The following is a 16,242-nucleotide window of genomic DNA, read 5'->3' on the forward strand; positions in this document are numbered from 1 at the left end:
TGCTGGTTTTTGTGTTGAATGTATGCTATATGGTAATTTATGGACCTAATAGGTATCTAAAGCCATTTGCACATGTTGCCATGCAACCAGTCCATGCAGAATGTAGGCACCCTATATATGGAAATAAGCAAACCAGTGATATTTTAGGGAGCAAGCTAGCAGGTGGGGCCCATTGCTTACATTGTAGGAGCCTATACAACACAAACCACTGTTGCTGTATGCAGGTTTTTTGTTTTTTATCTTATATTTTGGAAATGTGCATCCAGTTTTTCCTCCTTTACATTTTTTGGGGCCCCCCGAGAGTGGGGCCCTAAGCTATAGCTTGTTTAGCTTACATGCAAATCTGGCACTGATGGGGTGTGTGTGTGTTAAGGCAGAACCATCTTTCCACCACTCACTGTCTGTCACACACGGATAATCTCCAGGTGAGGTGGGTGGAATCACCCTTCCATATGTACTTTTCACTTGTTACACAGTTTTTTAAAAGCATATGTGCTTTATGCCAGTCAAAAGCTTGGGTGGCAGTTTTTAAACTGATCCACTGCAAACCGCAACTACTTAGAAAACAGCAGGGAACCAGCAACAAACCCCGATTCCGAACTCAGCCACACAGGACAGCCGGCTCCGATGGCGCAACTTCAAGGGAAAGTTGGAAAGCGCTGCAAGAAAGGCCAACTTTCCCGCCACCCTCCTTTGCCTTCCGTTAACTTCTACCTGTTGCACCGCTTTTCCAACCAAGCCCCATTGGACCCGGCCACGCTCTCTCCTGCTTGCTCCGTCGACGAGCGAGCAAGAGGAGGACCGAGGGACCCGCAGAGCCTCGGGGTGGCCGCCAAGAGCTGCAGCGAGACTCGCGTCCCTCGCCCGGTGGCCGGGAGGCGGCGGCTCTGAGGCGCCCTCCGCTTCTCGGCTGGGGCAGGAGGAGAGGGGCGGAACTACCGCCAGCCAGAGCCCAAACTTTCCCCGGCATGTGTCCTTGGGCGAGGCACGCGCCCAGCGGCAGGAGCGCGGAGAGGAGGGGAGCCGCGCGCTCGCCCGGGACCCTGGCGGCAGCATGAGCCTGTGGCGCTGCGCAGCGGCCCAGGAGAGGCGGCCCGGGAAGGGCTGCGCGCTGCGCCTCTGCCTGCTCTCCGCCACCCTCCTCCTCTGCCTGCTGCAGCTGGGGCTCCGGCGCTCCTGGGACGCCGACCAGCCCGCCAAGGAGGCGCGCAAGCCGCCTCTCCCGCCGGGAGCTCGCAGAGCTGAGAAGGCGAGCGAAGCGACCAGCAGGCGGCAGGTGACCTACGTGAGGAGCGGCCGCCGCAGGGGCCCAGCCGAGCCCACCTGTTGCCTCCAGGGGGCGCCCCCGAGCGACGCCCGCAAGAAGGTAAGAATGGCGGCCTCCGTGCGGTCGGTGGTTCACCCTTCAGTTGGGTTCAGGCCTGGTGGGCGTGAGGAGGTAATCATATGAAGGAGAATCCCAGAATCATGGAAAGGACCCGGTGGGTCATCTAGTCCAACCCCTTGCAATGCGGTGCATTGAGGCCCTGAGGTTGCCAGGAGATGATGTTAAATTATGAGGTGGCCTTGGGTTGTCTGCTGGGAGTCTCAAAAGGGATGGTTTCGTTTCTTTCTCTCTTGGCTGTTTATGCATAGTACATTTAAAGCACATCCAACCTCCAAGAATTGTAGGCGCTGTAGTTTGCCCAGCAAAACTGCAATTCCCAGCACTATTAAACCGCCCTTCCCAAGATTATTGGGGGGTGGGGTGGCGTGTGAGCTTTATTCAGGTGGTCTGTGGCATGTTTTTGTTTTGTGGTTGAATATGGGATTTTTGTTTTTATGCTTCTTTTTTATATTGTATTTTGTTTTATTACAGTTTTAATTCTGTGTAATAAAGATTGTAGTACAATAAAATACAATATATGCATGAAATAAATCAATGGTGAGGCATGCACTGAGATTGAGCTGGTAAAGCTGTCACCAAATTGTAAAGTGAGGGGCCCTGTGCAGCTGTCTAATCTGAAAAAGTGACCTTGGAAATATTCTACAGAAATCTGGAGCATCCATAGGATGTGTATTCTGGAATAAAAGGCATCCCTTGACAATAAATATTGTAAGGCAACCATAAGTCATGAGTGCTAGACTGGTACATTTATTTAATCTCTGCCTAGCAAATCTATTTCCATTATGGCAGGTAGCCCCATATGCTGGTAAAATTGCCTTCAAAAATAAGGTTAAGGTTGATTTGGGAATTTGAAGTTGTTCGTAAACTTGGGGCCCAGACAGGGTTTGAAGCAGTTGAGCCAAAGAGATCATGAGAAGTAAATTAGTTTTTATGATGAGGGACTCAAAATGCTGTCCTCATCTGGAACAATAACAACCTGAAGCAATACAAGCTCTGTAATGAGGATAGAGTTCAAATGTGATCAAAGAATGTCGGGCTTTGAGACTCTGCAGTAAGATTGCAGTCTGAAGCAACCTAAACTTTGAAGTAAACCCACTTGCAATCAGTGGGATTTGAGTAAACATGATTTAAGGTCAGGCTGTTCAGATATCAACTGGTGTCTCAGATCTAAATAGCCATGTACTTCAGGGAAATGTCATTTTCAGATCTGCATTATGTCCGGTCCTCTCTACATGAGTGCCCTTCATCAATTAGAAATAATTATTGGTGGCAGTAATTTCCCTCTTTAAAGTGTATCAGATGTCCCCAGAAGTACTTCAAAGAAGAAAAGCTGTTGCCTGTCCTTCATTGCAGATACCTTACTGTAACTCATTTCCTACATTTTATCTGGATAATGTGTATGTGTGTGTGTGTGTGTGTGTGTGTGTGTACACGTACGTACGTATGTGAATGGTAAGCTGCATTGTGTTAAGGCAGGACAAATATTTTATGAATAATTCAGCGGTTCTTTCTCTCTCTCTGCCTCTGCTTTTCTTTTTTCTTTAATAATAATAATAATAATAATAATAATTAATAATAATATAATATATTATTTATACAGTACCCCGCCCATCTGGCTGAGTTTCCACAGCCACTCTGGGCAGCTCCCAATCAAGTATTAAAAACAATACAGCGTTAAATATTAAAAACTTCCCTGAACAGGGCTGCCTTCAGAAGTCTTTTAAAGATAGTATTGCTACTTATTTCCTTCACATCTGAAGGGAGGGTGTTCCACAGGGTGGGCGCCACTACCGAGAAGGCCCTCTGTCTGGTTCCCTGTAACCTTACTTCTTGCAATGAGGGAGCCGCCAGAAGGCCCTCGGCGCTGGATCTCAGTGTCCAGGCTGAACGATGGGGGTGGAGACGCTCCTTCAGGTATACTGGACCGAGGCCGTTTAGGGCTTTAAAGGTCAGCACCAACACTTTGAATTGTGCTCGGAAATGTACTGGGAGCCAATGCAGATCTCTCAGAATCGGTGTTATGTGGTCCCGGCGGCCACTCCCAGTCACCAGTCCAGCTGCCGCATTCTGGATTAATTGCAGTTTCCGGGTCACCTTCAAAGGTAGCCCCACGTAGAGCGCGTTGCAGTAGTCCAAGCGGGAGATAACTAGAGCATGCACCACTCTGGTGAGACAGTCCGTGGGCAGGTAGGGTCTTAGCCTGCGTACCAGGTGGAGCTGGTAGCCAGCTGCTCTGGACACAGAATTAACCTGCGCATCCATGGACAGCTGTGAGTCCAAAATGACTCCCAGGCTGCGCACCTGGTTCTTCAGGGACACAGTTACCCCATTCAGGACCAGGGAATCCCCCACACCCACCCGCCCCCTGTCCCCCCAAAACAGTACTTCTGTCTTGTCAGGATTCAACCTCAATCATTTCAGGGATGCTTTTGTTTGTTTTTAGGAACATAGGATGGGTTAGACCAGTGTTTCTCAAACACTGCTCTGGGATTCACCATTGGACCTTGTACCACTTTCAGGTGGGCCTCAGTGCCACAGCCTGCCCAGTGCCACCCTAGCTATGCTATTTCTAAGTGATTCCCAGCATAGCCTTGGATGGCTGCTACAAAAAGCTCCAGTACGCAGACACTCTTTGTATTTGTGGTCAACCTCGGATGGAAGACATCAACCATTATTAGAGCAGCAAGCAAAGTTTAAAATCAAGGAAGTCAGACCCTAAGCCCTTTACCAGATGTTACTATTCTTTTTGGGCCTGTGGTCACATTTGCAAAACAGAGGAACAGTTTGGGCAGTATGTGCATGCTGCAACTCTCCCCCCTCCCCAGCTGTAACCCCACTAAAATCACCCCATGCCTCAATTAGGCTTGGGGAAAAAAAATCATTCTATTACCCTTGGAAGAAGCCATCTTTAGCTCATTTCAGAAGGGGGGGGGGGCTGAGACCCTGTGGGCATCATAAGCGGCTTCTGTGGGCAGCTGTGTGCCCACAGGTACCACATTGGTGACCCATGCTCTTACAGTGCAATCCTAGACATGTCTATTCAAAAGTGAACCCCATTGAGTTCAATAGGACTTGCTTCCTTGGATTGCTTTGTAAATGTAAAAGTTATTCTACCCCCACTTCTCCTCCAGCAGTTAAAATGGATTACAGAGAAATTAAAAATACTGATAAGGATCGTACTCTCAGATGTTTGAAATGATGTTCTTAATATAATCCTTAAATAACCACAGGGTTTAGATGAATTGTTGGGGGGAAATTTGCTTTGCTTTGCTTTGTTTTATTTTTGATAAAGACTATCAGGAATAGCGGTATTCTTCTATGAGTAAACATTGTGATGAAGGTTTTTGGCATGCTCATCAGGGACTTCCTGCTGGGAGCCGCAGGTAAAGAGAAAAAAATGCACAGGGGCTATGCTGAAAAGATTTTGAAATATTTCATAAAGTTCTGCCTCTTATCAGATGCAGGGATCTTGATTGCAGGTTATCTCCATAACTGCAAGCAATTATAATCATATTAAATCATATGGATTTGTTCTTCTTAGGTAAAGGTACCCCTGCCCATACGGGCCAATCTTGACAGACTCTAGGGTTGTGCGCTCATCTCACTCTATAGGCCGGGAGCCAGCGCTGTCCGCAGACACTTCCGGGTCACGTTTGTTCTTCTTAGTCTGTGTTAAAATAACACATTGAGAGTTAAATGGCTTCTGTCTTCACCTTCAGGCTGTTTTTATGTAAAGTTATAACTGCTAAGTACATTTATCTGATTTTTAAAAAGCTGAATGTATGGAAAACACCAATAAAAAACAAAAGGATTGTCCTTTGCAGCCCAACCATGTGACAGATCTGGTAAACACCAGAGCCACCAATATTATTCTTCAGCATGTTTGCCAAGAAACCAGATGTTTCTACACTTTCTGGTTTATAAAAAACATATTCTCCCACTTGGCATTCACAGTACATCACAGCCATCCAAAGAATAACTAGTGGAGAGAAATGATGTGTTATGATTTGCAAAATGAAAGCATGAAGCCCTCTTTATAGCCTGATAGAGTAGCCAAGATAAAATTATCAAGTATGTCTCAAAATGCCACAATGGGAAATAAATGTATGATGACGATTTTAAACAATACCAACAAAAATCAGGTTTTTTATTTTCATAAATGCACATATTTGTCCTTCATGGCTGCTAGCAATTATGAAGCCTACATATTACTCATTGCCTCAACTGCAGCTAAGAAAATAGAATGGAAGTTTACGTTTTCATATTTATTTATGCATTCATTAAATGTTTATCCTGTGCCTTTAGCTCATCCATGCTCATTATAAAAGACTAAAAACAGTGCAATCATACATTTTTTAATAAAAACAACAAAAAATAAGATCAAAATAGCAGGTAGAATAAATACAATGCAACACATAAGCATTTCATCAATGGCTAACTTAATAGGTTTTAAAATGAAAGTTTAGGAGAATAAAAAGGTATTTTGCCTGGCACTGGAATGATATCAGTGTATGCAGGTGAGCTTCCCTGGGGAGACATTCCAAGGCTGAGTACCTTGGAATAGTTCTTTGGCCACATCTGCACTATGCATTTAAAGCACTGCTATAGCATTTTAACAGCCATGACTTCCCCTGAAGAATCCTGTAGTTTTAAGAGTTCTTAGAAGACCACTAGTCCACTCAGTTACAATTGTTAGCAATCAATCCCCTTTCCCAAGGAACTCTGGGAACTGTAGGTCTGTGAGGGGAATAGGGGGTTCCTAACAACTCTGTGCCCTTAAAAGATCACAGTTCCCAGGATTCTTTGGGGGACGCCATGACTGTTACAATGGTATAATAGTGCTTTAAATGTATGGTGAAGACGTGGCCTATTTCATTCACCATCTGCCTTTCCTCAAAAGGGGGCAGGCCCAGCCCAAGACATTGTGGTCTGAGGGAAAGGGCAATACCGGACACACCCCCCCCCCACACACATTCCAACTTCTCTCTGTACTGGCAGTCAGATTTTGCTTCAACAATGGGACAGTGTCCACTACTGCATCTGAGGGCAGCAGTCTAGTTTAGAGGGCAGAAGGCTGCGGGAGAATGAATGGGAGGCTCAAGAGGAGCAGCTGGGAAGGCTGCTTCCACTTGGCTTCTACCACATGAATCAGATGTGTTACTCTGCCTAATGTTAGGGTCGGCCCTGGTGGGGGGGGCACCAGGAAAAGACATACAATGACTTTAGGGACTGGGTGAACTAGTGTGGACAAAGATGAGCTAATATGTACTTGGACTTTAAACAATGTAGGTGTTTAAAGTTAGGTAGTCATCAGCACTTCCAATTGAGCTCAGAAATGGACTGGAAGTCAGTGGAGCTGGGTGAATACAGCAACCCTAGTGACTATGTCAAACTAGCTCCCATCCTTTAAAATGTATGTGTACAAGATTGCAATAGTCCAACTTGCCCCAAAAGGAAAGGTTTGAGAGAGGCTGATAACTGGGACATTTTTCAAGGTCTTCCCCAGCTTCTCCATCCCCTCCTCCTCAATACTTCCACTTGATATATTGCCTGTCCCACTTCTCCTCTTGAGCTGCTGAAGGCAAAGCCTCGGAAATGCATCTTTTTTATACCCCCTGTTTTGAGGTTCTAGATTCAGGGAAGATAAAGTTTCCTGCCAGAATTGGTTCTCTGCCCTTTGTCACAGGGAGTCAAAGAGAAAGTTGGGAACTGACTATTACAGGCACACCATTACAAGGTTTTTTTCTTATGTTTCTGGGAAAGAAACATTTCTTGAATGTTTAAAAATTGAAATCTTGCATTCTCTTTGACTTTCATCCAGATTTATTTTCCTTAATAAAGGGAATTTGTAGCCTTTGGCAAAAAAACACACACACTGAAATCTTTAGGACACTTAACAATAACATTATTATGTTACAATAAAAATGCTATTGCATCATCTTAGAAACTAGGAAATGCCACACTGAAACAGATGGACTGAAGAAATTATATCTGACCGTGCCTGGACTGGAAGCTTCAAAGGAAAAACCAAAACTAATTATAATCATTAGCATTCCTTCCAAGGGCTTATGATCTGATATACCAGACCTTTCAGAAGTGACTGATTCAGAGTAGTTATTCTGCATCAACATTCCTTGCTTACTCAGGCAGGGAATCTCAAGTGTTGCACATATTCTTATATCTTCGCTCAATATCTTGGATTGCTTTTAGTGTGCTACTGACAGAGAATTTTGAACTCCTCCATCTCTTCATATCTGAATTAACCACCCTACTAGCTTTTCAAAATCACAGATGAGAGGAGCCTCATTATACTGCTTCTCATTTTGTTGTTTTGGTCATCTTTAGTCTCTGATTATTCCCATGCACGTACAAACAAAACCCAGACTTTGGATACGATCCTAATCATGTTTGCTTGGAAGTGAGGATCATGCTGCAAAAATAGCAGATACTGTCAGCACTGTTTTTAGGACATTTAGCACTTGGAGACATAGTCCTTCACTCCTGTGTTTATAATTTCGTGAACATATAGCAACAGCATTCCTGGTTGCTGAAATAATGACATAAAAGGCATCCTGAATTAAATACATCAATGTCACATGAGGTGTGCTGCTGCTCTGTTGCTCTCTCAGCTGTGGCAGTGCTGCCACTTGCCAGAACTGGAATGGCTGGGAAAGCACTGGGTTGGCAATTGTGGGTGCAGATGGGCATATACCGGCTGTCGCTGCCAGCCTGATCCTTCCCCTGCTGTGGCTGCTGCCCTGCTCTGCCCTATCTTGGTCATGGTGACGGTGGCACAGCAGTGGCATCCCACCTCCTGCACCGTGAATGGATGAGATGTGGGACATGCTCTGGGAAAAGTTAAACCCACAACTATGGGGCTTAAGTGCAACTAGCTTTCTTAGAATTGGTCCTATAACATTCCTTAGCAATCCTCTGGGTGCAAAGGGCTTATAAGGGAGTTTGTGTTCTCAGTGCAAAAAAAGGGGAACTTTTCGCACACATGGATTTTATATAAACTCTTGGTTATCTTCTCCTGTGATCAAACCCATTTCGCCTGGGAGATTAATAGCATTACAGCACTAGGCATTGTGACTTCAAGCCATTGGCATCTGCATGGATAACTAAGGAAGACTTCAGGGAGTTCTTGTTCAAATATTGTCAGTCTGAAAGAGCAGACTGAGAGAGATTATTGTGTTTGCAATAAAAGGATGCCCTTTCATTGACAGTTGTTTTCAACAGCAAATAATCAGGTCCCAGGAGCACCAGCGCAACCTGGTACAAAATCAGGGGGGAGGGGAGCGGAGAAAAGAATGAAAGAGAAGATATAGAAGCTCTGGAATTATTTTCATAGTAACTGTGCAAGGAAAAGCTACTGATCTTTTAATTATATTTTAAAGCCTTTTCATTTGCAGTTAATAGACCAGAAAATACTGATTATAAAATGGTTCCTGGCAGTGATGTCTCTTGCAAGCTTACTAGGTTAATGATCACACAGCAGAGCCATGATCCTTGCATGCTTACCTTAGCTTTTAAAAAATTAGTCTTGCTTCATACATTTTTGAGCAGCAGCTGGGGAATCCTATATTTCAGGGGGTGGGGGAAACTCATAGCGTGACATGCTGTAATTATAATCACCTAGCAAAATCTCATCAAATTTGATGAATTGCAGGGTGATGGGCGATGAACAGAGAGCTCCGTCTTCCTTTCTCCCAGTAAGGTTCAGATTCTTTTCATCCCTTCCTGTTCCTCATTCTCTAGCTCTGCCCCCATATCCCAGCAGTGGTTATTCTGCCCCAGCTCCTATGTCGAGGGAGGCAGACAGTTCTTACCAACATGCTGGTAAGAGGGTATTGCCTTGTTCTTCATTTCCTGCTAGCACTTTAGTCACAACAGCTAATGAGGAGGATCTGTTGGATCAACTTCCTAGCATTGCTTTTTTTGAGTGGGGGTGGATACTCTAAAATACACAGTTGGGCAATGCCATCTGTCACTAAATAGGGGCAACATTTCTAGTTCTATCGAACTCTTCATCAGGCAAGATACTACACCAAGGTAGGAGGTAGTGAGGATAAGGGATGCTGGAGACCTCTGACAGAAACTGGAGAGGAAAATGCTGATGTCCACTTATTTGTCCAGTGTCCAGAATGGAAATCAATCCAGCAAATATGATCAGTTGTTGCTGCTTTCAGTCTTCAGATGATACATAATGGATGACTCCCCTTTCCCTAAGTTCAATTGTGTTTCCTTTGTATTGTATTGAAGTGAATGGCCTGTGCATTGAAATGAATCATGGGGCATAGCATAATAATACTGTGATTAATAACACCATTAGTTATGTAATTAATTGTGTAAAATTACACTACAGTGGACACTAAGAAAATAATGCAGTTTTTGTCAGAAGCTGAACTGCATCAGAACAGAAGCACTGTACATAACGAACATGGGTCTGAATGGAAATCAACACCTTCTTGCATCCCTAGCAGGGATGTGGTGGTGGTGGTGGGAATTAAAAAGCAAAAAAGTATAAAAATTATTCTGGATGTTATGAGCTTTTAGACTCGGTTCCAAAACTGTACACTTAAAAAAATCTCTGCTCGTTGTTACAGATACCAAGTTACACACCATTTCTGAGAACACAAAGGCCACCCATTACTCAGCTCCCTCAACACATCACAAGTTGATACACACAGGGCCCTAATTAGGCACAGAGCAAAAACAAAGAGAAGCACAGCAATCTGTATTTTAGCAAAGCTGTGTGGCGCTAGGTGAGAGAGTCAAGTGATGCCAAATTGACTAAAAAGGTATTTTCCAAGGCACCTAAAAATGTAGCTATGTTGGTGTATAAGAAAAAACAACAACCTGCAAAATCTACAGCTGGGCAATGTAACAGAAGGGGGCTGGGCTGGGAGAGCTTGCTTATGCACTTCCTTGCACAATTTCCTTGTGAGTAGGTCAGCCATGCCCTGAAACTATATGCTAATTGCTGCCACTTTTCTTCAACACTTACAGCCTCCAGACAGGAGGGAGTTCTAGAGTGCTTAAGGAAATACTAAAACCCGGGACTATGAAGTAGCATTTAGATTCTATGACCCTCTCCAGGGTGCAAGATCTATCTCAGTTTACAAGGAGCAATAGGGCTAGTATCCAGCTGCCTTTCCCTCTTGCGGATACAGTGCGACCAGCTCTTCTCTCCATTGAAATCCCATTATTTCACCCCAGGAACATAGGTGCAGTGGCTAGACGTGTGAGAGATTACCTGAATCCTAGAGTTTGGCTGAAATGCACTTCAGACCCCAGCAGCCAAATGCTATGAAGTTTAATTAAGAATAATAAAAATGGATAGAGCAGGCTATTGGAAAATAAAGGGACCCCCCTAGCTAAAATTTATGCCGACCTAGCTACATATAGGCTTCTGGTTTCCTCATGAGTAACACAGTGTAGGTGGGCTGTTTCAGGGTTTTCTGATTGGGAACTAATCTTGATTGAAAAATTGCATATATGTGTAATATATTATTGGAAAAACATATGTGAATGCATATAAATACTGAATAGTATAATGGCTATTAAATGCATGCGGAGACACACCCATGCATTTATAAAATATAACCTGCAGTCTTCCTAGTGGGCTGAAACATAAAGCAGATAATAAATGGAGTGATTGCAATTTGTTAGAATGTAAGTAGTTTATCATTTCTAGAAAACATATCCATGTTCCTTTAGGATCTTTGTAACTTATTGATGCAGCTTGAAGTTATTTATGCTAGTCAGCCTTTTTTTGAGAGAATAAAGTAAAGGCGACATGCCAGCCTTCTTAAGGAGCCAGATAATTTATTAGAGTAATAGAATTCTGTATACAAATATGCTGAAGGCCTTGCATACCAGTGGAATGAAAGCTATAATTTGGAATCTACTGTTGTGGTAATAACTCAGCAGCATTTAGAGCAGAGGCAGTTGAGCTGTTTCCAGCCTCATTTACAGGAGCTAGCAGCAAACTTAGTTGAACAAGTGGGACCTGCAACAAAGTCTTGCCGTTTTGGAGTGCTCCTCTAGCCAACCACACCTTCTTCCAGGTCACTCCATTCTATTCCATTTATATTCCCCCTCCCCCAAAAAAGTCATTCAGCATTCTGTGGTCACAAAGACGTTAAGTAGCTCAGTTGGTAGAGCATGACACTCCTAATCTCAGGGTTGTGGGTTTGAGCCCCACATTGAGGGGTTGGACTCGATTACCCATGATTCCTTCCAACTCTACGATTCTAAGACTCTAAGCATGCTAAGTCCTTGCTGGACCTTATTGGGGTCATCCTGTCCTCTGGAATAATCCTAAATTCTGGGTGGAGAGCAGTGGGGCTGACCAGAGCAGTGGGGGCCACCATTGCTTGTATATTTTTTGATTTTGTTGCTGGGCTGGCAACAAGTGGATGCAAGAAAGAAATCCAGATCTGACTCCTCTCTGTTAAACCAGTTTGGGATCCATTGGACCCTTGGCTGGGCCATTTGTTCTGCCTCTCTCTCCTCGTCCTTCCCTGTTTGAGGACATTACATTGGATACTGCTGGCACTGGCAACAGCCTACAGTGTTGGTGAGTGCAGCAAAGCCCCCTGCAGTATTGGATCCTCTGCCACATCAGTGCAGGTTAGGATTGCTCTGCCCATTGGCCTTTGGTCTGATCCAACAGGGTCTTCTTATGTTATAAGTAACTACTGGAAATGTTAGTTTACTGATCTGTTATAGTCTGGTAATCCTACACCTGAAAATAGTTAATATTGCTTGAAGATACAGCTATTAACACTCAGGTGGTAGGAAAGGTATTTGCGTGCAACAATAATGTATAATAATTAAAAAAAAACCCTTGTTGCTTAAAGGCCTAAGGTTGTTGTTTTTAAATCTTTTTTTTTAAAAAAAATATTAGGGGAATTCGTTCTGCTCAGCAGATTTTTGCTTGTAAAAGACTACAGGGTATTTTTTAATTTTTCTTGCTTTAGGCATAGTAATGCTATTTAGTGCTTTTAATGAAAAATTTTAAATGAAGGTGTGGTTCTTTTAAAGTAGTCAGAAGCAAGTGAAGCACAGTGGATCTTGTTTCAGACTTATTAGCCAACACGTAGTTAAGGTAAAGGTAAAGGTACCCCTGTCTGTACGGGCCAGCCTTGACAGACTCTGGGGTTGTGCGCCCATCTCACTCAAGAGGCCGGGGGCCAGCGCTGTCCGCAGACACTTCCGGGTCACGTGGCCAGCGTGACAAAGCTGCATCTGGCGAGCCAGTGCAGCACACGGAACACCATTTACCTTCCCGCTGGTAAGCGGTCCCTATTTATCTACTTGCACCCGGGGGTGCTTTCGAACTGCTAGGTTGGCAGGCGCTGGGACCGAGCAGCGGGAGCGCACCCCACCGCGGGGATTCGAACCGCCGACCTTTTGATCGGCAAGCCCTAGGCGCTGAGGCTTTTACCCACAGCGCCACCCGCGTCCCTTGAACACGTAGTTAGTTCTTCTTAAAAAACAAAACCTGCAGTTGCACTGCTATGCTCACTTTCTTGAGAGTAACATTCATTTAACCTGTTGTGATTTAAAGCCAAATAAACCTGTATAGAATTGGACCAAGAGGATGGGGATGGGCATAGCTCAGTGGTATAATACATTGTGTTATAAGTTTGGGGGTTGGGTGGGAAAAAGTAGGCTGTATGTGAGAGCCATCTAAGCCCTGGATCCATCAAGTGTTAAAATATAAGGCAGGATAGCTTCCTGAGTTGAGGGAATATCCTAGGTTATTAAGGCAACAAAGGAAGTGGCTTGGCACCAGACATCAAATGGGTGGGCCTCCCTCAGCTCATGGTTCGTTAGAGGGATGAAGAGTTTAGAATTGCAGTGATGGGAGCCAGAAGTGAAGCAGCAAGTTGGAGAGAGAGTGAGAGTAATGTTTGAAAGCAATATTTGATTTCAGTTTGGGTTATGGGAGAAGCAAGATCCTTTTGGGGTGCTGTGAACCGCTCCATCATATGCTCAGGTTGTACATATGTGTAAATAAACCATATATCATAAAGACACCACAGTCTCCACTGTGCCTCATTCCCAAAGGAAACATGGACCTTGGGTGAGCGCCTGGAACCCCTGAAATCTCACACTGCTCAGAGATTGGGGTGGCATGCAACAATACTTTGCCTGCAAAAGGTCCCAGGTTCAATATTTGGTGTCTCCCATTAGGCTGCAAAAGACCTGCCTGAAACGCTGGAGAGTCACTGCCAATCAGAGTTGACAATATTGAGCTAGATGGACCAAAAGTCTGACTTGGTAAAAGGCAATTTCCTGTGATGCTCCTTTTTGCTGTACCGTATGTATTACAGGACATTTCTTTTTAACTAAACAGATTCTAATTGCTCCCTCTCATAGTGCACTTAGTCAAGGCCCTATCAATCTGGAAGTAAAATGTGGGCACCTTGGAGAAGGTGCTGGTTTCCAAGCATTTTGGTGACCCTGCACCCCACCGGGGAAATAGAGATGTAATTTTGTAAAGGAAAAGGAATGATACCCTCCCAACAGCCCACGAGTATGCCCTGTGTTTTCCAGGGATGTCTGATGAAAAAGCAAAACAGAAAAGATGGAAGATGTAGGTGAAAGAATTAGCTGCCTTGAGTTCATAGTATGCTGAAGAAGGGTGTGATGACTTGCTCTGTGAAACTCTGGAACCAAACGCTTAAAAGGGTGGGGAGATACTGCAACATTTTGCTGCAAGCCCTGCTTGTGATTTGAGATTCAAAATTATATTTAACCTTTTTCTTGCAAATGCTATTTCTCCGTCAAATTCAAAACCCGTTTGTTTTATACCTGTGTATAAAGAAAATAAAAATCCACCCCAACATACAACCAGCCCTTTAGAATATGCATGACTTTTTTTTTTAATTAACTGGATTTCTGTGTTCAGAGACCAGATGTTCATTGTCAGCTGGATCCACTCAAAAGGGTCTTTAATTTCAGAGCCTAGAGGAGATTTCCAAATTTCCAATTTCTACCTTTCCAGTACCCTGGTGGGCCTCCAGATTTTAAAAGCTGTGGTTATGCTTTCAAGCACTTGAAACTAAGAGTATATTTCTAAGTATGGTGTATAAATAATAAGCCATTAGTGGTAGTGCTCTCCAGAGTCCTGAAAGCCTCCAAAGTAAAACTAAAAATCTGGCAATCGACTGGAAGACCTGCTTTTGGGGGTTAGAGATCACAATCTCCCAAGCACTTGATTTTACTGATTAATAATTAAAGGCATCTGGTTCATTTGGATGAGCATCCCATTTCGAGCTTATCGTCTGGGAAATGGCCTGTTTGAAGTCAAGCACCACTTACTCCTTACAGACCAATGTTTGTCTAGGGTTGTTGTTGTTTAGTCGTTTAGTCGTGTCCGACTCTTCGTGACCCCATGGACCAGAGCACGCCAGGCACTCCTGTCTTCCACCGCCTCCCGCAGTTTGGTCAGGCTCATGTTTGTAGCTTCGAGAACACTATCCAACCATCTCATCCTCTGTCGTCCCCTTCTCCTTGTGCCCTCCATCTTTCCCAACATCAGGGTCTTTTCCAGGGAGTCTTCTCTTCTCATGAGGTGGCCAAAGTATTGGAGCCTCAACTTCACGATCTGTCCTTCCAGTGAGCACTCAGGTCTGATTTCCTTAAGAATGGATGCGTTTGATCTTCTTGCAGTCCATGGGACTCTCAAGAGTCTCCTCCAGCACCATAATTCAAAAGCATCAATTCTTCGGCGATCAGCCTTCTTTATGGTCCAGCTCTAGGGTTACCCTGTCTAGGGTTAACCCTGTCTAGGGTTAACCCTGTCTAGGGTTAGACAGACTTAAAGTTGGCTAGTTTAGCTTGCTTAGTGATCTGGATTTATTGGAATGCTCTGCTGTAGGTGGGAGATGAAAAATAGTATAGCTGACCTGTCAACAGTGATGGGCAAGGATGGTTTTGGCAACTTGGACATTAAGTGGAAAAGGAGTTGCTAAGTTTCAATCAGGCTATCTTTTTAAGAGCCCCATGGCAAGAAGAGAGGAGGCAGCCATAGTTTCTTCCACTTCACTTGACCATTCCATTTCATTGCTCTCACCCCTTTGCATGCAGCTCGTGTGAGTGAGCAGCACCAAATCCAAAATTGCTGATGTGTGGAAGTGTCTGTGGCCAAGAAAAGCCCTGGCTGCATCCACTCTTGCTGCTGAAGAGTTGTTAGAGAGAGAGAGAGAGGTGTGCTCTCCTATTTGCATTTTGATCCTTCTCTGTCCTGCATTGCAGATATTACTGATCCTTCCCCTTGCTGCTTTCCTCCCTGTGAGCATGAGAAACTTCAAAGAACATGTGCAAAAACATAGAATCATAGTTGGAAGGGATCCCAAGGGTCATCTAGTCCAACCCCCTGCATTGTAGGAATCCTGCTCACAGCTGTCCCGAGGTGGGCTTAAAACACTCAGGCAGACACACTGACCCATTGCGCCACAGGGGCATGGAACATGTTACAGTGGTACCTCGGGTTAAGAACTTAATTTGTTCTGGAGGTCTGTTCTTAACCTGAAACTGTTCTTAACCTGAAGCACCACTTTAGCTAATGGGGCCTCCTGCTGCCGCTGTGCTGCTGCTGCACGATTTCTGTTCTCATCCTGAAGCAAAGTTCTTAACCCGAGGTACTATTTCTGGGTTAGCAGAGTCTGTAACCTGAAGTGTATGTAACCCGAGGTACCACTGTATATTGCAATATAATATGGCTGTATAAATGTTAAAACTGCATCTAAGCCACAGGTTTAGAATTTGCATTCTAAACCAACAATTCAGCCAGTCTTGTATATGAAACTTTCTCCTAGGGAGGGAATTATCTTTGTAGC

The 16,242-nt window shown here is 44.3% G+C and overlaps 1 protein-coding gene across 3 annotated transcripts in view; it reads left to right on the forward strand.

The window, feature by feature from the left end:
* The first annotated feature begins 719 nt into the window (after window positions 1–719).
* Window positions 720–16,242, forward strand: part of METTL24 (methyltransferase like 24) — a 76,094-nt gene continuing 60,571 nt past the window's right edge. Inside the window, exon 1 of one of the 3 annotated variants that reach the window (XR_013392277.1) lies at window positions 720–1,366. Coding sequence is in view for 2 of the 3 variants with exons in the window: in XM_028723162.2 (XP_028578995.2) it covers window positions 1,055–1,366 (312 nt within the window). In the remaining variant the exon portion in view is untranslated. The remainder of the gene's footprint in view (window positions 1,367–16,242) is intronic. The other 2 variants (XM_028723162.2, XM_028723163.2) reach the window with 2 other exon arrangements.

Source organism: Podarcis muralis, chromosome 3 (assembly GCF_964188315.1).
Source record: "Podarcis muralis chromosome 3, rPodMur119.hap1.1, whole genome shotgun sequence".
Taxonomy (NCBI): Eukaryota; Metazoa; Chordata; class Lepidosauria; order Squamata; family Lacertidae; genus Podarcis; species Podarcis muralis.